Raw genomic sequence first — 21,670 nt, forward strand, 5'->3', positions numbered from 1 at the left:
AACTCACATCTTGGAGCTCTGGAGCAGCACCTCTCATCAAGGGTCTGGACTGATTCTTCAGGGTAGAAGATTCCAGATCTGGAGATTCCAGATCTTCCTCATTCCTCTTTAAAAGGAAATCAAAATCTACCCCAGATTTCAGGAGCCCAATGTAAGTCCCATGTTGTACTATTTTGCCCTAAAATAAAGAATTTGAAAGGAATACATTTGCATTAGATAATAGTAATATAATCTGAACACTAATCAACTAAAGTTAACTGGTCATAAATTATGATCTTCCTAAGAAAATGATCCTTGGGTCTGACATTGTGGTTGACAAATCTAATGCAGTTCAACTCTACACAGAACGGAACATGTTATTCTCTGCTAAACCCTGTGTCAGGTTCTGAGGGATATGAAATAAATGTGTGATTATGTGTTAAGAACGGAGGCCACTGACATAACTACTATGGGCACTTAGGGAAGCAAGAACTACAGAGGTTGGTGGGAGGATCAGCACAGTCTTTTTAGACAACATGAGAACTGAGAGACACCTCATATGAGAAGCAGAATTTTTTAAAAAATTAATTGGGGAGGATATTCCAGGAGAGAAAAATACTGACACAACTACATAGGTAACAGTCATTCATCAAAACTTTACTGACCACTGTCATTTTCATAGTTTCATGCACTCAGCTGGGACAGGACATGTAGGAACCAGTCCTGGACAGAGAACCCAGGAGCTGCATCCTCACAGTATTTTATAGCTTCCCCACAAATGCAGGAAGTTCCCAGCTGAAAATTCAATATTCCACCTGTTGAGGCAACTAAACAAGGAGGCCATGAGATTGGGGTGGCACTAATGTGGAAGAAGCACAAGCTGGAATTAAGATTGCCAGGAGAAATATCAATAACCTCAGATATGCAGATGACACCACCCTTATGGCAGAAAGTGAAGAGGAACTAAAAAGCCTCTTGATGAAAGTGAAAGTGGAGAGTGAAAAAGTTGGCTTAAAGCTCAACATTCAGAAAATGAAGATCATGGCATCTGGTCCCATCACTTCATGGGAAATAGATGGGGAAATGGTGGAAACAGTGTCAGACTTTATTTTTTTTTTGGGGGGGGGGCTTCAAAATCACTGCAGATGGTGATTGCAGCCATGAAATTAAAAGACGCTTACTCCTTGGAAGAAAAGTTATGACCAACCTAGATAGTATGTTGAAAAGCAGAGACATTACATTGCCAACAAAGGTCTAGTCAAGGCTATGGTTTTTCCTGTGGTCATGTATGGATGTGAGAGTTGGATTGTAAAGAAGGCTGAGCACTGAAGAATTGATGCTTTTGAACTGTGGTGTTGGAGAAGACTCTTGAGAGTCCTTTGGACTGCAAGGACATCCAACCAGTCCATTCTGAAGGAGATCAGCCCTGGGATTTCTTTGGAAGGAATGATGCTAAAGCTGAAACTCCAGTACTTTGGCCACCTCATGCGAAGAGTTGACTCATTGGAAAAGACTCTGATGCTGGGAGGGATTGGGGGCAAGAGCAGAAGGGGACGACAGAGGATGAGATGACTGGATGGCATCACTGACTTGATGGATGTGAGTCTGAGTGAACTCTGGGAGTTGGTGATGGACAGGGAGGCCTGGCGTGCTGCGATTCATGGGGTCACAGAGTCGGACATGACTGAGTGACTGAACTGAACTGAATGCCTTGGCAGCCAGCAAACCAAAATCTAAGCCACAATCAGTGCACCCAGACCCAAGAAAAAAACTTAGGAACAACCAACCACAAGCAGCCAATGAGGCTTCCCCAAATCAGGCCTGTGTTTAAGCTACAACCAATCTAATCATTTTCTTTGAACACATGTGACACATCCTTGCACAGTTTCCCTCCCTTATAAAGTCATATAAAATAATATGCAGATATTTTCACAATTTTCTCACCCCATGCAACAAGACTCAGTTGATTTAGTCAGTAGCAAACAAAATATTATAAAAAATCCTAAAATGAAAAACTCATAAAATGAGACCAGCTCTGGTTAAGACAAGTCAGATGGTGAAGACCCAGGACCCTCGCTGGACCCCCTCTCACCCTATCCCCTCAGGTGGCCCCTGGGAGAAACTCAATGAGGACTTTGGGTACCATCTGACACTGCAGAACTGGAAAATTATTCAGGATACATTGTGTTGTTTCACTTGGGAGGCAAAATTCATGCACCTTTTAAATGAAATTATCACTTTCCACTTCACAACTCTAAGATGCACAAGGAAACGACTGTTGGGTACAAAGGTTGCTACTGTACTCTGCAAGTAAGTACTGACAATTTCGAGAGGACAGCCATCCTCTCCCTTCTGTGAATGGGACCAGATGAATAATAAGGAATCTTTCAAATCCCACATCAGACCATATCACTCCTCTGCTCTGGACTATCCAAGACTTCCATCCCACTTCCACCCACTGCCCAGTGCTCAGAGACCAGCTCCCTCCATATCCCCCTGCTCACTCTCCCCAGACACACTGGTCTTCCTGTTGTTCCTCCAACCTGCCAGGTCAGCTCCTTCCTTAGGACCCCCTGCCTCAGACCCACCTACCCCAGGTGATTGCATGGCTCCCACCTTCATGTCACTCAGGCCACATGAGGCACCAGCTCTTTAAGCAGGCAGCCAGGATGTCAGCTCCACCCCTCTCTGTCACATTTGTCCCCATAAGAACAGGAGCCCCATAAAGCAGAGCTTTATCATCCTTCTGCACAGGCTCCCACACGTATCAGGCATGGAAAGAGACAGTGAGACCAGCACCTGGGGAAACCAGCAGAGTGTGCGTCTCTGACCTGTGTGCTCAGCATACCCAACCTCGCTTCTGGTGTTAATGGAAGACGCTCTTTAGCAAACTGTGTATGACAATCACATGGTTACAAACAGGTCTTAATATCTCTAATTTCCAAATAATATATACTTTGACTTAAATCCTGGAAGGGGAAAACAAAAAGTTCTGTATAAAATAGCATCATTATCCTTAACAAATTTCACAAGAACAGTGATGACTCAGTAACCCTGTGGTAGCACTTTTATACACTTTAGGGTTTATGTGGCACAGAGTATAGTAGTGACATTTCTACAGGTCTTTGGATTCATTGTCAAAGGCATGAACACAAACCTTGAGAAGAAGAAGCTGTAAAACTGAGGGAGAAGAAGGTGTTTACCATGAACCCAAGGAGAGCGACCTGCTGAGAGGCCTGGCTTTCAGCACACCTGAGTGCTAGCAAGTTCCACAGGCGTCTAGAAATTACTTACACCTTTCAATATCAGAATCCAACTTGCAGCTTTTAGGTACTGCCACTGATGCGTCACTAAGATTGTGATCTTCTCCCTCAAGGCTTGATAAATACACCTACAAACGTAAAATGTACAGTATACAAAAGCACATTAATGGGACTGCTCCAAATTGGAGACATATTTTGTAAACATGAGACAAAGGCAACACAGCAAAGATCTATAGTTTAAATACCAAATCAATAATACAAATCGAATAAACATAAATCAATAAATCTGAGTAGGTCCTCACAGTCATCAGCTGCAAACTTTAAAGAATAGTTATGCTAAAAAATTCTATAAAGCAATCCCGTGAAGAAGGCACTAACAGCTAAGGCTTTTTTGCCTAAAACTCAGCTTAACCCATTTACATGTTTCATAAAGAAAAACAACTAATACTGAAATTCCAAAACTTGACTGAACTAAAACACTTTTATCTCTATGCAGAATCCCAGGGATGGGGGAGCCTGGTGGGCTGCCGTCTATGGGGTCACACAGAATCGGACACGACTGAAGCGACTTAGCAGCAGCAGCAGCAGCAGCAGGAATGGAAAAGAGGAATCTATGTCATATAAAAATGTGTACATTTATCTTAGGCAGCTTTCTAGGTGATTATTCATGATTAATGATGTACATATTGCAACAAAAAAAATAGATTCTTGGTAACTTTTGCCAGAGTGCATTTTTCAGATACTTCTTCCAAAATAGTACTAGACAGAAAATTAATGCCAGCGTGGCATCCATCAGTCTCTACAACATTCCCAGTCCCATCCAGGAAGAAAGTCTTTTTTCACTAGGACTGAACACCTTCCAAACATGAAAATGACAGAACGGAATCCAAATCACAGCAGGAATCATCCAACAGCAGTGTTAATTTCTTTTCTACAATAAAAAAACTGCTGCTACATTCTAAATGCAGACCCCCAGGAAGTGGTGACAGTCCCATCTAGGAAGTAATTTTTTTTTTTTTACTTGCACTGAAAACTTTCTGAATGTGAAAATGAAAGATGAGAGTCCAAATAGTCCCAATCAGAGGGAAAAATCACCCAAGGCTCAAAGGACACACAATTTTCTTAGCCAAGACCTCCTCAGAATTCAAACCTCAGTGTGTGTGTGTGTGTGTGTGTGTGTGTGTTTTCTCATAGTACCCCTCAGACTGCTCCTACATTTTAAAGGCAGATCCTTAGGGACTCAGCCCCAGTTTCACCCCAGAGGGTCTACAGCCCCTCCAAGGAAGAGAGTGGGTGGGACCAGGACCCCAGTGACCACGGGCTGGGCTCCAGGCAGCTATTCTGGGAGCCCGAGCCCCTCGTAGAGCAAATCTCAGGGACCCGGCCCAGAGCTCAGCTTGTGAGTGAGTCAGATGAAGAGTTTGGAGGCAGCAGACTGCAGCTCAGTCTCTCTCACGAGCCTGATGACATCAGACAAGTGACTAAACTTCAGACGCTTTTTAGGGGACTTCCCAGGTGATACTTCCAGTAATTGGGAATCCACGTGAAAATGCAGGGGACACAGGTTAGATATCTCTGGCAGCCTGGTAGGGGAACTAAGATCCCACATGCCTCAGAGTGCCTGAGCCTGTGCATCACAGCTAAAGAGGCTGTGTGTCACCAACGGAGGATCCCACATGAAGCAAGAAGATCCTGTGTGCTGCAACTAGGACCCGATGCAGTCAAATAAATAAATAAAAATTAATTAATTAAATATAATGCTACTTCTCCAAACCACTCTACTTTCCAAGTTTTTAGAGTAAAGATTTCCAAGTCATGCCATAAAGATGACTGATTCAACAGTCAGTTGTTTAATTGTTATTACTATGTAAGGACTGGATTAATCTTAAAATAACCATATGAAAGTGAAGTCCCTCAGTCATGTCCGACTCTTTGTGACCCCATGGACTCTAGCCTACCAGGATCCTCTGTCCATGGGATTTTCCAGGCAAGAGTACTGGAGTGGGTTGCCATTTCCTTCTCCAGGGGATCTTCCCAACCCAGGGACTGAACCTGGGTCTCCCACATTGTAGGCAGACACTTTACTGTCTGAGCCACCAGGGAAGTCTAGAAGTATGGATGTACACCAGTTTGGAAGTACACCAGGAATTATAATACCATGTATAATTCTATAATGGGCTCTGTTAAGAGTGGACACATCCAATGGTACAGGGATGTGTACCAAATAAAACAAAAAAGACAGAGTCCCCACCTTCATTCATCCAGTCAGCAGAGGTTTGTGAGCCAGGCACTGTCCTACATGCCAAGGATACACCCGCTGGTCAAGACAGGAGACAAAATTATATACCATATAAACGTGAACATAAGAATGAGTATAGAAAATGCCCTTCCAGGCATGACATGTGCTGTGAAGAAAAAGAAAGGGGGGCTGCTGTCTTAAATAGGGAGACACGGGAGCCCTGAGACTCTCTGGGGAAACATCCCTGGAAGAAGACACAGCAGGTGCAGGGGTCCTGGGACAGAACAAGCCAGGCTGAGGCACCTCCCTGCATTCACAGCTTATGGGGGCTTGGGAGGGTATTCATAAATGGTCAAGTGCAGCCCTCTGTGGGCTGTGGGAAGACAGGGGGCACAGGTACCCACTGGAGGAGCAGGGGGAATGGCAGGGCCCATTTTTCACCTTTTTTCTTTGCCCTGACACACTGTTCCCTAGCTTGGGGACAGAGGGACCAGAATATACAGACAGACAGGGGTGAGAAAAAAGTGAAAATGAAAGTGTCAGTTGCTGAGTCATGTCTGACTCTGTGACCATGGACTGTAGCCTGCCAGGCTCCTTTGTCCATGGGGTTCTCCAGGCAAGAATACTGGAGTGGGTAGCCATTCCCTTCTCCAGGGAGGGGTGAGAAAGGGCCACCACAAAGCCAGCACAGCTGGAAAGGCTGATGGGAGCAGACGGCAAAGAAGCCTGTTCTCTGTTTGAGGACCTGGAGCTGCATCCTGAACATGGTTGGCAGGGGGGTCTCTGAAGGGCTGGAGCAGGAGGGTGAGCTGTGTAGACAGCAGTGTGGGAGTCTGATCAGAACAGACCCGAAGACCTGATAACACAGGATGCAGGGGTTTGGTGATATGGGGCTGACACATGTTAAAATCCAAGTTAGACACAGGTAACACTGCATCAGTTCCTGTAAGGCCGCTAACCTTCTGTATGTGATAGAACCCACACAATGTCTGCAACATATAGATGTAAATTCACAGAACCTTAATAAACTTGGATGTATATTCACAACTGAAGGAAACTGTTAACAGCAAGTAGAGTGCGATTCATTCACTTGTAATATAAAATAATCCCCATTACTAATACAAAATACTCCCTGGTGTGCTACAGTCCATGGGGTCACAAAGAGTAGGACACAACTGAGTGACTGAACAATAACCCCATTACTAAGCTTTGACATGCCCACCATCACTCATAGCATATTATTCCATCCAACTTTCTAACTAGAGAACATTCTCCCCTTGCTGCTGAGTGACTTTATAAACTGCCTTCATGCTCTCTGCTTTAAGTTTCCCTAGAGAATGGGCTGTGATTAGCAAGCAACAATCTAAACAAGCTTGCTTCCATCAAGTGTACATTTCAAGTCATTAAACCCAAAATGTTTAAGAAAACTTTACAAATACTTCCTGTGTTCGAATAAGAACTTGGGAGAACTACTGTGATCAGCACACCATTCTCAGCAATCAGAATGCCTCCCTCTCCCCTCCCCGTGACACAGATGCGATGGCCAGCAGAAACTGTTCAGGAAATGATGGAGAACTTGTGCAGCCTCACATAAGATGGGGTGGCAGACATTTGTAGGTTCAGGTCAGGGTCCTGGGAAGAGGGAGCCTAAGCTACTCATGATGCCAGGAGGGTGGGGGTGGGGAATCCCTGTCACAGCACTAGCCCCAGTCACTGAACTCATCACAAGTCACAAGGCACTTCTCTAAGGGAAAATCCATCCAGGATCAAAACAGCATGGGAAAGGGGGGACAGATTAAAGAACTGGAGGCCATGCCATTTGTCAGCTCCTCTGCTACCTCGGATTCTGAAAGATTCGATTCTACTATGCAGTCTTTTTTTTAATTGTGGTAAAATATGTTGTTGATGTTTTTCAGCCCCTAAGTTATATCTGACTCTTTGCAACCCCATGGATTGTAGCCCACCCAACTCCTCTGTTCATGGGATTCTCCAAGCAAGAATACTTGAGTGGGCTGCCATTTCCTTCACCAGGGGATCTTCCCAACCCAGGGATCCAATCTCCATCTCCTGCTTGGCAGGTGGACTGTTTATCACTGAGTCAACAGGGAAGCCCCGTAGTAAAATATACCTAACATGAAATTTACCATTTCTGCCATTTTAAGCATACAGTTGAGTGGCATTAAGTACATTCACATTGTTCTCCAGCCATCACCAAAATTTATCTCCACAACTCATGCCAGCACTAAGCATGTTTTTCATACGGGCAGGTTCCATCAAAGTTTAACAACCTCTGCTTAGTAGATGTGGAATCCCAGCTCCTCGTGTCCAGAGGTCAGAGGTCAGAGCTCCTGACACATCAGCTGACTCCGCTAAGTTTCTACTCTTTTATTCTGGACCTGATTTACAATCAGTCATGTCCTTAAAATTCAGTTGCTGACATCTTAGCCATTAGTACCTTAGAATTTCATGACAGGGACTTTAAAGGAGTAACTGTTATCCTTAATCATTCTGGGCCTAATTTAATCTGACTGGTGAGTTTAGATGAAGAAGAGACTAAGACATAAAGGCAGAGACACAGGTTTGTAATCAGTGAAGTTAGAACACACCCTCTCACCACCCACAAATATAAACTTAAAATGACTTAATGACTTAAACTTAAAACATGACACCATAAAACTTCTAGAAGAGAACACAGGTAAAATATTCTCTGACATAAATAATATCTATGTTTTCTTAGGTCAGTCTCCCAAGACAATAGAAATAAAAACAAAATAAACAAATGGGACCTAATCAAATGTACAAGCTTTTGCACAGCAAAGAAAATCATCAGAAAACAAAAAGACAACATACAGAATGGGAGAAAATATTTCCAAATGATGCAACTGACAAGGGGGTAATCTGCAAAATATACAAATACTTTATACAATTCAATAACAAACACAAACAACCCAGCTGAAAAATTAGCAGAACTAAATAGACATTTCTCCAAAGGATATATAGATTGATAGATAGATAGATATAGATATAGATGGCCAGTAGGCACATGAAAAGGTGTTTAACATTGTGAATTATTAGAGAAATGCAAATCAAAACTACAGTGAGGTACGACTTCACAGCAGTCAGAATGGCCATCATTAAAATAACAATGGCTAGAAAGGATGTAAAGAAAATAGAACCTTCCTACACTGTACAGGATCTGATAATGGACAGGGAGGCCTGGTGTGCTGCAGTCCGTGGGATCTCCAAGTCAGACACAACTGAGCGACTGAAATGAACTGAAACTGTTAGTGGGAATGTAAGTTGGTAGAGGCAATATGGAAAACAGTTTGGAGGTTCCTTGGAAAATTAAAAATAGAATTACCCTATAATCTAGCAATCTCACTCCTAGGCATATATCCAGATAAAACCACAAAAAGACACATGCACCCCTATGCTCGTAGAAGCACTATTCACAACACCGAAGACATGGGAACAACCTAAATGTCAACTGACAGGTGAATGGATAAAGAAAGCAAAAAAAAGAATGCCATTTTCAGAAACGTGAGTGGACCTGGAGATTATCATACTAAGTGAAGTAAGTCAGAAAGGGAAAGACAAATACCATATGATATCACTTATATGTGGAATATAAAATATTGCAAAAATGACACTATCTACAAAACAGAAACAGATTTACAGACTTAGAGAACAGACTCTGATGTAGAATAAATCATTCTTAAATTCTAGACTTTACTAAGTATTTTCAAACATACAGAATAATAAGCATAAAACAAGGGTCTTTCCAATCAGTACTGAAAACTTTGCTTCTCACATGTCTTAAAAAAATGAGGGAGGATTAACAGATTAACAGATAAAGAAGCTATGGTACATATATACAATGGTATACTACTCAGCCATAAAAAGGAATGCATTCGAGTCAGTTCTAATTAGATGGACGAACCTAGAGCCTATTATACAGAGTGAAGTAAGTCAGAAAGAGAAATATAAATAGTGTATATTAACACATATATATGGAATCTAAAAGCATGGTACTGATGAATTTAAGTTCAGGGCAGCAATGGAGAAACACACATACAGAAATGACCTAACGACGCAGGGCTGAGGGAAGGAGGGAGAGGGTGAAGTGTATGGAGAGTAGCATGGAAACTTATATTACCAAATGTAAATGGATAGCCAATGGGAATTTGTTTTATGACTCAAGGAACTGAAACAGGGGTTCTGTGACAAAGAATGATGGAGTGGGAGAAGGGAGGGAGGTTGGGCAGGAGGAAACATGGATGTAACTATGGCTGATTCTTGTTGATGTATAACAGAAAACCACAAAATACTGTAAAGCAATTATCCTTCAATTTAAATAAAGAAAGAAAGAAAAGAAAAAAAAATGATGAAGGAAAAGAACTGCCAGTCAAGTACCAGGTTACCAAGACCTGATCTCTGACTTAAAAACCGTATATCATCTTTCTTATTCCTCAGGTCTGGATCCATCAACTGCCATTTGCAGGGGGAAATCTGCCATCTATCCCTCGCTCCCTAAAGCACGGACCCCACTGGTCTCCATAGAATGGAAGCACCTGCTGTATTGTCCTTTCTTGACTTCATGAAGATACAAGATTTCTCTATAATGGATCTTCTGTGGAAGGAAGAGACGAGGAGAGGGACACCAGGGCAGAATGAGCTGAGTCTCCTGAAGCACAAAGGCTTTCCTGAGCTCTCTTCCCTGATCTCTACAGGGTTCCTGGAAAGCAGAGATGATAGAAACACAGGGGCAAACTCACTGTTCGAACAAGTGTCTGCTGACTCCTGCATCCACTGCACTGAATGGATCATCCAGGAGGTAGATGTCTGCATCCTGATACATGGCTCTAGAAAACGTAGACAGATGTCAGGAGAACACACTTCACACTGCCTGGGGCTCATCTCTGAATCATGATGATGTCTAATAACTCCATGTTCATTCCAAGGGTCCATAGAAAGAACCAAGACCCTGCTTCACCAGGGCCCACCTGGTGAGAGGGTCTGCATGCTCATATCCACTAGGAGCCGTGGAGGAGGAGGTGCAGGATGGCAACTGAAACCCCATTTACCTGGCGAGGCTGACCCGGGCTTTCTGTCCTTCACTCAGTGGGGTTCCTCTGTCTCCTATCAAAGTTTGATCTCCATCCTCCAGAAGCCATAAATCCTATGTGGAGAAAGAAAAGGGAAAGAGAATAAGATTTAAAATGTATTCTCCTCCTCTCATAGCTCAGTTGGTAAAGAATCCACCTGCAATCAGGAGACCCCAGTTCAATTCCTGGGTCAGTAAGATCTGCTGGAGAAGGGATAGGCTACCCACTCCAGTATTCTTGGGCTTCCCTTGTGGCTCAGCTGGTAAAGAATACACCTCCAATGCAGGAGACCTGGGTTCAATCCCTGGGTTGGGAAGATCCCCTGGAGAAGGGAAAGGCTACCCACTCCAGTATTCTGGCCTGGAGAATCCCATGGACTGCATAGTCCATGGGGTCGCAAAGAGTCACACAGGAATGAGTGATTTTCACTTTCCTCTTATCCTAATTTTTTTTTTTTTTTAAGCCAAACCATGTAACTTGTGGGATCTTAGTTCTCTGACTAGGCATTGAACCCACGATCTCAGCCATGAAAGCATGGAGCCCTAAACACTGAACCACCAGGGAATTCCCATCCTCCTAATCCTTTAGCATCAGTTCTTCATACAAGTATTTGATGAAGAGCAGTGGGAATGTTTCATAGTGACTAAACTATAACCTTGAACAACACCACCAAAAAAGCTCTTTGTTTTCTCTTTTTAATTCTGTAGTTTTTTGCAGCATTTATGCATTTGACTATTATCATACTTATTTATTGAAGATCGACATATACACCAGACATTATTCAGGGCACAATGAATTCAGCCACAAAGAAACAAAGTCCCAGAGTGTCTTTCCATGGTGGGAGATGGATGATATAAGAAATCAACCTGAGTGCAAGTACTGAGGACTAGAAGGAAAAGGAAGCCGGCTCAGGGGGATGGAGAGTGAAGGAGGGAAGAGAGTCCACACTGGAGTGTGAGGGCTCTGCTCAGAGGGGGTGTGAGCAGATCTGGGGAGGAGGAGGGACTCAGGCAGACCTGGAAAGGCTGCTCCCCACAGAGGCATGGGCGAGTGCAGGGGCCACAGGGGGATGCCCAAGGTGTTCAGGACAAGCAAGTAGGCCAGGAGAGCAGAGCTGAGTAAGAATGAGGGGAGCTAGGGCAGAGACAGAGCAGGAGGAGCCTGGGGGCACTCCCAGTAACAGGGGAAGGGGGAGAAGGGAGGACTGACCTGGTCTGAGGTTTTTTAAAGAATCACTTCTATGCTTTGTGGAAAACAGGCAGTAAGGGGGAATGGGTGAGGGTGGATACAAGTGAGGAGGATACTGGAATAATCTACAGGATAGATAATGCTCCCACCAGAGTGGGAGGCTTTGATTTGAGAATCAGGGAATCTATCATAAGATTTATCTGAATACTATTTAAGAAATAAATAGACAAATCTGTTTATTTTCCCCAGAGTACCTGGGGAAATAAAAAATGATGACAAGAACATCTCCAAAACCACAAGATAACAATCAAGTTTAAGTTACACAGTTATTATATTAGAAATTTTAGACTGCCTGTACTTATCACTGGACAGATCCTGGCATAGACAAGTAGCACTCATTTCTCTGTCTTTACTTTAGCAAATTTGGGGAGGAAGCAAATGGCACTCCGGGGTCTCCATGATACAAAAAATCCTTTGATCTCCTAAGTCTCACTTTCCTCTTCTACAGAATGTGCTTCAGAAACAAGAGTCACTAAACTCAAGGATGCTGTGAGAATCTAAAGTGTAGGAAAACCCTCATAAATGGAAAAAGGACAGGAATTGATAACTTGTTATTGGTGACTGACCACACTCCTAGTAAACAGAGAAACTGAGACTCAGTCCCTGAGCCTGCTGACTCCTGGACTTTGGAGTTATCTCATCAGCCTCAACTGATATTCCCAGTGTGATCACTTCATATCTCCCTATTTTATTACAGAAAAGTTTTCAGCTCAATAAGCTTAAAGGTTTACTTTAATTAGATCTAGTTTAATACATCAGTTATTAACATATGTAATACAAAACATTTTGTTTTTAATTATTTTTTTCCTCCAAGATTAGGCAGATGTGAGCACAGAGAGAACTGTAAGGAGAAATCTTTATAATATTTATATGCATTTAAGTATGTATGAATAAAGAGAAAAAGGCTGTGTTAGTAAGAGTTGCTACCATTAACTGAAACCCTGACTTGTTTGCATTTCACAGGCGTGGCCTGTAGCCTTTAGGGTAGTCCCACCCCTCTACCATGTAATAAGAGGAGAAACTGAGACAAACACTTGGAGTTACTATCCGGGACCATTTTTCTCTAACGGTCAAACCTTTTCTACTACACATGCAGTCTCTGTATCTTCAGGCCAAGATAACCCTGCTGCTACTACTGCGGCTTAGTCGCTTCTATGTCTGACTCTGTGTGATCACATGGACTGTAAGCCGCCAGGCTCCTCTGTCCATGGAATTCTCCAGGCAAGAGTACTAGAGGAGGTCTCCATGCCCTCCTTCAGGGGATCTTCCCTACCCAGGGATCCTGCATTGCAAGCAGATTACCACTGAGCCACCAAGGAAGCCCAAAATAACTCTAGACACCTCTACTATCTGTGACCATCTCATGTCTATCCACCGACACATGGATTCCAAAAGGAGATAAGCAGAGGCTCTTATAACTCATTAAATGGTTTCCAAGTGCTGCAAAGACCTTGCTAACCCCTTGCTAATTGCTAACCAGTCATAGAGACATTTAAGAGCAGCAACAAAACCTCTTGGAAAACCGCTGAATCAGTGTCCTCATTTTGCTGTGGAAACCTCAGGCAGGTAACAGGACGTGTTCACAGTGAGAGCAGGAGTGACACAGCCAGGTCCGGGACTCCCCTCTCACTACTCCTCTGCCCTAGGCCACCTTCCTGCCAAGGAGAGAATGGGCACCAGGAGCCCCAACTCTCTGTCCTGACCATGCAAACAGGAGAGCAGTCCATCTTTGTAAATATTTGTCTCATCACATACAGAAGAATCGCTGTGCAGCCCAATCTTGCAGGGCCCCTTCTCACAGAATCTGCTGCATGGATGGTCCAGGGTGAGGGAAGCCTCAGAACACTGTCCACGGTACTGGTCCAGTCACGCCACGTGGCTGCAGCAGAGCATCGCCCCCCAGGGAGAACGACGGCCCCTGAGGATAACGCTGAATGGTAGCCACTGTCCCACAGCTGCTCTTCTCCAGAGATGCTCAAATGTGGGAGAGAAAGACAGGGCTGAGCTTCACCAAAAAGGCAAGGTCATGAGAGAAACACTCACACCTGGCCTGGGTCTTTGGGGTCTGATGTGGGCATCAGGAGCTGGACATGATTAAGGTAAAGAAAAACGCCTGAGATCTGTTTATTCCGCATCCCACCTTCCACCTTCATCCATCACCTGCTTTTTGAAAAGTTCTTTTTTTAAACTTCCTCAAGCCAGCATAGCACCAAGGACAAGCATGGAGCCTAGAGTTCTGCAGAAACAGATCTGAACTTGAGCTCCAAATGTTAAGGACAGCTGTTTCATCCCCCAAGCTTCAGCTTTACCAACAAAAGATGAGGAATTTAACATCAAGGACACTCATAAAGAATAATTTACATACCTTCTTATGTGTGTATACATACACGTGTGAGAGAGAGAAAATGATTTACATGTAGACTCTGAATGGGAGCTGCTGTTCTCACTGTTTACCTTTGCTTCCTTTCTTGCACAGTATTTGTAGTATAGCATTAGTCTCTCAGCTGTGTCCAACTCTGCTGACCCCAATGGACTATAGCATGCCAGGCTTCTCTGTCCATGGAATTCTCCAGGCAAAAATACTGGAGTGGGTTCCATTCCCTTCTCCAGGGACCTTTTGGACCCAGGGATTGAACCCGGGTCTCCCACATTGCAGGCAGATCCTTTACCATCTGAGCCACCAGGAAAGTCCATATATTTGCTCTTAAATTGTTTTTAAATTTTTGGTTGCACCTTGTGGCATGTTCTTCATGACCCAGATAATCACGATGGTGTGTTCACTGACCTAGAGCCAGACATCCTGGAATGTGAAGTCAAATGGGCCTTAGAAAGCATGACTATGAACAAAGCTAGTGGAGGTGATGGAATTCCAGTTGAGCTATTTCAAATTCTAAAAGATGATGCTGTGAAAGTGCTGCACTCAATATGCCAGCAAATTTGGAGAACTCAGCAGTGGCCACAGGACTGGAAAAGGTCAGTTTTCATTCCAATCCCAAAGAAAGCCAATGCCAAAGAATGCTCAAACTACTGCACAATTGCACTCATCTCACATGCCAGTAAAGTAATGCTCAAAATTCTCTAAGCCAGGCTTCAGCAATACGTGAACCATGAAATTCCTGGTGTTCAAGCTTATTTTAGAAAAGGCAGAGGAACCAGAGATCAAAATGCCAACATCTGCTGGATCATGGAAAAAGCAAGAGAGTTCCAGAAAAACATCGATTTCTGCTTTATTGACTATGCCAAAGCCTTTGACTGTGAGGATCACAATAAACTGTGGAAAATTCTGAGAGAGATGGGAATACCAGACCATCTGACCTGCCTCTTGAGAAATTTGTATGCAGGTCAGGAAGCAACAGTTAGAACTGGACATAGAACAACAGACTGGTTCCAAATAGGAAAAGGAGTACATCAAGGCTGTATATTGTCACCCTGCTTATTTAACTTCTATGCAGAGTACATCATGAGAAATGCTGGACTGGAAGAAACACAAGCTGGAATCAAGATTGCCAGGAGAAACATCAATAACCTCAGATATGCAGAGGACACCACCCTTATGGCATAAAGTGAAGAGGAAGTAAAAAGCCTCTTGATGAAAGTGAAGGAGGAGAGTGAAAAAGTTGGCTTAAAGCTCAACATTCAGAAAATGAAGATCATGGCATCCGGTCCCATCACTTCATGGGAAATAGATGGGGAAACAGTGTCAGACTTTATTTTCTTGGGCTCCAAAATCATTGCAGATGGTGAGTGCAGCCATGAAATTAAAAGACACTACTCCTTGGAAGGAAAGTTATGACCAACCTAGATACCATATTCAAAAGCAGAGACATTACTTTGCCAACAAAGGTCCATCTCGTCAAGGCTATGGTTTTTCCTGTGGTCATGTATGGATGTGAGAGTTGGACTGTGAAGAAGGCTGAGCGCCAAAGAATTGATGCTTTTGAACTGTGGTGTTGGAGAAGACTCTTCTTGAGACTCATTTGGATTGCAAGGGGATCCAACCAGTCCATTCTGAAGGAGATCAGCCCTGGGATTTCTTTGGAAGGAATGATGCTAAAGCTGAAACTCCAGTACTTTGGCTACCTCATGTGAAGAGTTGACTCATTGGAAAAGACTCTGATGCTGGGAGGGATTGGGGGCAGGAGGAGATGGGGACAACAGAGGATGAGATGGCTGGATGGCATCACTGACTCGATGGACATGAGTTTGAGTGAACTCCGAGAGTTGGTGATGGATAGGGAGGCCTGGAATGCTGCGATTCATGGGGTTGCAAAGAGTAGGACACAACTGAGCAACTGAACTGAACTGAACTGTGGCATGTAGAATCTTAGCTTTTGACCAAAGATCAAACCTATGCACCTTGCATTGGGAGCATGGAGTTTTAACCACTGGATTACCACTTTATAAACACCATTTAATAAAAATCGAGCTCATTCGTGCTACCTTGATACTGTAACCAGGAAGGGTTAATTTTGAACTCATACTGGATCTGCCTCTGTGACTTTAATCCTTATCTTTCTGCTTTTGTTACTGCAGGAATGCATAATGGCCTGCCTCAAGAAGATAGCCTGACCCTGCCCACCTGTGAAGGATTATAAGGAAGTGAAACTAACTTATCTCCCACATGAGGCTTGCTGCTTTATAAGATATTCACAAGAATTAAATGATCTTTTTACTTTGTTTCCTCATGTCCAACCATCTCTGATTCACAGAAGAACGTGACATCCTGCCCCTGATGAGATGGCTATTTTGAGGTGCTAACCTGACATCTCAGCTATTTGTAAGGCATCCTCAGAGAATCATTTTGCCTTTTTGCATTTCTTTTTCTTGGGATGGTCTTGTTCACTGCCTCCTGTACAATGTCACGAACCTTTGTCCATAGTTCTTCAGGCACTCTATCAGATCTAATCCCTTGAATCTATTTGTCACTTCCACTCTATAATCATAAGGGATTTGATTTATGTCATACCTGAATGGTCTAGTGGTTTTCCCTACTTTCTTCAATTTAAGTCTTAATTTGGCAATAAAGTGTTCATGATCTGAGCCACAGTCAGCTCCCAGTCTTGTTTTTGCTGACTGTATAGAGCTTCTCCATCTTTGGCTGCAAAGAATATAATCAATCTGATTTTGGTGTTGACCATCTGGTGATGTCCATGTGTAGAGTCTTCTCTTGTGTTGTTGGAAGAGGGTGTTTGTTATGACCAGTGCATTCTCTTGGCAAAACTCTGTTAGCCTTTGCCCTGCTTCATTCCGTATTCCAAGGCTAAATTTGCTTGTTATTCCAGGTGTTTCTTGACTTCCTACTTTTGCATTCCAGTCCCCTATAATGAAAAGGACATCTTTTTGGATGTTAGTTCTAGAAGATCTTGTAGGTCTTCACAGAACCATTTAACTTCAGCTTCTTCAGCATTACTGGTCAGGACATAGACTTGGATTACCATGATATTGAATGATTTGCCTTGGAAACAAACAGAGATCATTCTGTTGTTTTTGAGATTGCATCCAAGTACTGCATTTTGGACTCTTTTGTTGACTGTGATGGCTACTCCATTTCTTCTAAAGGATTCTTGCCCACAATAGTAGATATAATGGTCATCTGAGTTAAATTCGCCTGTTCCACTCCATTTTAATTCACTGATTCCTACAACATCAATGTTCACCCTTATCATCTCCTGTTTGACCCCTTTCAATATGTCTTGATTCATGGACATAATATTCCAGGTTCCTATGCAATATGGTTCTTTACAGCATTGGACTTTACTTCCATCACCAGTCACATTCACAACTCGGTGTTGTTTTTGCTTTGGTTCCGTCTCTTCATTCTTTCTGGAGTTATTTCTCCACTGATCTCCAGTAGCATACTGGGTACCTACTGACCTGGGGAGTTCATCTTTCAGTGTCTTATCTTTTTGCCTTCTCATACTGTTCATGAGGTTCTCAAGGCAAGAATACTGAAGTAGCTTGCCATTGCCATCTCCAGTGGACCATGTTTTGTCAAAGAGTCAGACACAACTGAGTGACTGAACTGATCTTCTCTGTCAGTGGCTTCCTGAATAAACTCCCTTCTTTGTCTCAACACCTCATCTCAGGCTTATTGGCCTACGGTGCAGTGAGCAGACAGCTTGGACTCAGTTCAGTTCAGTCACTCAGTCGTTCCAACTCTTTGATACCCCATGGACTACAGCATGCCAGGCTTCGCTGTCTATCACCAACTCCCAGAGCTTGCTCAAACTCATGTCCATCAAGTCAGTGATGCCATCCAACCATCTCATCTTCAATTATTTCCTTCTCCTCTTGCCTTCAATCTCTCCCAGTATCAGGATCTTTTCCAATGAGTCAGTTCTTTGCATCAGATGGCCACAGTATTGGAGCTTCAGCTTCAGCATCAGTCCTTCCAATGAATATTCAGGACTGCTTTCCTTTAGAACTGGTTGGATCTCCTTGCAGTTCAAGGGACTCTCAAGAGTCTTCTCCAACACCACAGTTCAAAAGCATCAATTCCTTGGCACTCTGCTTTCTTCATGGTCCAACTCTCACATCCATGCATGACTACTGGAAAAACCATAGGCTTTACTAGACAGACCTTTGTCAGCAAAGTAATGTCTCTGCTTTTTAATACGCTGTCTAGGTGCGTCATAGCTTTTCTTCCAAGGAGCAAGCATTTTTAATTTCATGGCTTCAGTCACCATCTTCAGTGATTTTTGAGCCCAAGAAAATAAAGTCTGTCACTGTTTCCATTGTTTCCCCATCTATTTGCCATTAAGTGTTGGGATTGGATGCCATGATCTTAGTTTTTTGAATGTTGGATTTTAAGCCAGCCTTTTCACTCTCCTCTTTCACCTTCATCAGGAGGCTCTTCAGTTCCTCTTCACTTTCTGCCATAAGGGTGGTGTCATCCGCATATCTGAGGTTATTGATATTTCTCCCAGTAATCTTGATTCCAGCTTGTGCTTCATGATATTGTTACTGAGTCCACTGTATGAAAAGAGTGAATTCAGTAACAATATCATTTCCACAAAAGAAGATTTCACATTAACAACAACCCAGGGGAAAGAAACAAGAGCATTAAATAGGCAATTCTGTTTTGTTCACATAATCACAAAGTGATGCTCATCTGATACAATCTATGATGTTCAGCTCATTGTTCAGGCACAATTACTATTGCTTCACAAAGTGAGTTTGGAGCCTTCAACACCGTGCCTTTGAAAGACTGTCCCAATCTTTTTCTACAGTACAAAAGAACACACTGCACTGAACAGGCCCTGAGGAGGAGAAGCCCTTTAATGCCATCATTTCAATTTTTATAACCTAAGAGAGTAACATAGTATTTATCAGTATTTACATTTTTCTTTCTTTTTTGCCAGATTATATTGTCTTATCAGGTAATTTCGTTTTCACCATTCATTCACTGATTTCATCTAAATTTCAGAGTTTCACCTTGCCATTTTCTGTGAAACACAGTCTTTTCTGAAAACAATCTCTCCCCCAGTGAAACAATGCAGTATTAAGAAGAAATGTTAAAGCATTCTCTTTTCTTTAAATAAAAATACCAGTCATAACCAAGTGCAGAGAAAAATCTAGAGACTGAAAGGGACTGAGGAGGTACCAACCAAGTGCAGGGGGCAGACCTCATGTGGAGTCTGATTCAAACCAATGGTAAAGGAGACTTCTCAGTGAGATGATTAGCAATATGTAAACTAGAAGGCTGATAATATTGAAGAATTGGGGTTATATTTCAGATGAAATAATATGTTTTTCCAAAGGCTCTCCTATCTCTTAGAGAAAAACTAGTAAAATATTAGTGTGTTAGTCGCTCAGTGGTGTCTTACTCTTTGCAACCCAATGGACTGTAGCCCACCAGGCAAGAATATTGGAGTGGGTAATCATTCCCTTCTCCAGGAGATCTTCTGAGCCCAGAAACTGAACCCACATCTCCTGAACTGCAGGCAGGGTCTTTATCCTCTGAGCCACCAGTGAAGCTTTGAAAGTATAAGTGAAAGTCACTCTGTCATGTCCGATTCTTCACAACCCCATGAACTACAGAGTCCATGGAATTCTCCAGGCTAGAATACTGCAGTGGGTAGCCGTTCCCGTCTCCAGGAGATCGTCCCAATCCAGGGATCAAACCCAGGTCTCCCACATTGCAGGCAGACTCTTTACCAGCTGAGCTGAATGCTTTACAGATGAACAAATCTGAGGTCTAGGATCTGCTGCAGAATAACTTGGGGTGGGGGTGGGGCTGGCAGAGGGCAGGGGTGGAGATGCAGCAAGACTGCATCAACCAGCGGCTCCTGCTTGAAGGTGGGGAGTGGGCACATGAGGGCTCATTACACTGTGCACTCTAATTTTAGAAATTTTTGTAATTCTCCACTACGAAAATAAGTTAAAAGCAAATGAAACTTCACAAAGTGAAACAACCCCCTCCTCAACAAAGCATTCTGTGAGCGTCCTTATGACATTAGGATTGAAGGATTAGCATATTTGCCTGCATACTCACTAAGAAGACCGGTGTAAATATTAAACAACACTGAAAGATCTTTCAAACTTTTTTAAAAAAAAGAACTTTCAACAAACTTTACTGATAGTTTAAACCAAGTCTGTCATTTGAAATTCTAGTACATGCTACTCAAAAGTCCTTACTCACCTCTCCCAAAGCACAAGCCTTTATTACTTCTTCATATCGGTCTTTTTCATATTTCTTTCCAAATAAAATGTTACTCCTCACAGTTCCTGAGAACACCCAGGGCTGCTGAGAAACATACGCGATCCTCCCGTGCACGCTGACCTGCCCCTGGCTCGGGGGCAGCTCCCCCAGCACAGCACGTAACAGTGATGACTGAAACAGATGGCAATACACACACATGAACAGGCAGCACTCAGGATGAAACACATCCCATAGCACAGCTGACCCCAGGATGGTGCTTGATACACAATAGAACACTTGCATTTAGAACAGGATAAAGTACAGCCCTGGAAGTTTGGACAAAAACAAATGAAAATAACAGAAGTGGTCAATGCAAATGAATGGTTGATAAGGAATATTAATAAAATACTATAACAATCTCCTCTGCCCAAAAGGAGCACCCAAATTAAGCACTACACTCAGCAAAAACTAAGAATGTTTAACATCCTTCACTAGCAGAGCAGCCCAGCAAGATGTGTATTTCATGTATCTGATGTTTAGTGCAGTTGTTCCTGCATTCAGGTATCCTTCACTTGACAAACACTTATCCTTAAATAGCTATGTGTGAAGAATATATCCAAAGATGATTACTTAAAAGAATTCTGAAATGAGTTGTGTCTAAAGAGCAAAAGTCCATCATAGAGGAAATCATCACCCTGTCATGTACACATCCACATTTAGGTTTCTGTATTTCGGTGTTTCACAACACAGGACACTAAGTGCAAGTGCACGTCTTTCAAATCTCTTGTGACACACAGAAGTGACGTATCTGTGTCTACACCATCAGAGTGCTCACCATACTGGGCTGAGATAAACTGCCTGTGTGTCTGTCTCGCCCTGGAACCTGTTTGCCTCTGAACAGTAGAGACATCGGGATCTGGCTCACATCTGTGTCATTAGCTCCAGCACATGGCTGAACATTCACTATACATGCACTGAAAGGATCACATCAAGTCCCATGAGGAAATGCTCAGAGCTTCCTGGAAGAGCCTTCACCACCTCCAGACTTCCTAGAGGGGCCACTGTGATGAAAATAAGTCCCCACAGTCTCCATCCAACCTGAACAGCTGTCACATCAATAATTTCATTCACTGAGAAGTCCAAATTCCTGACAATGGTCCCCAACTGTGCAATGTGAAGCACCAAGAAAGAAAAC

General features: G+C 43.1%; 1 protein-coding gene across 1 annotated transcript in view; it reads right to left on the reverse strand.

Moving 5' to 3' along the window:
• Positions 1-21,670, reverse strand: part of LOC139182031 (ATP-binding cassette sub-family C member 4-like) — a 404,344-nt gene that overhangs the window by 364,961 nt on the left and 17,713 nt on the right. The window contains exons 4-8 of the mRNA XM_070785515.1: positions 20,476-20,667; positions 10,566-10,660; positions 10,257-10,343; positions 3,274-3,370; positions 8-178 (exon numbers count right to left, since the gene is read on the reverse strand). Coding sequence (XP_070641616.1) covers positions 8-178; positions 3,274-3,370; positions 10,257-10,343; positions 10,566-10,660; positions 20,476-20,667 — 642 coding nt within the window. The remainder of the gene's footprint in view (positions 1-7; positions 179-3,273; positions 3,371-10,256; positions 10,344-10,565; positions 10,661-20,475; positions 20,668-21,670) is intronic.

The sequence above is a fragment of the Bos indicus genome, unplaced genomic scaffold, assembly GCF_029378745.1.
Source record: "Bos indicus isolate NIAB-ARS_2022 breed Sahiwal x Tharparkar unplaced genomic scaffold, NIAB-ARS_B.indTharparkar_mat_pri_1.0 scaffold_64, whole genome shotgun sequence".
Lineage (NCBI taxonomy): Eukaryota > Metazoa > Chordata > Mammalia > Artiodactyla > Bovidae > Bos > Bos indicus.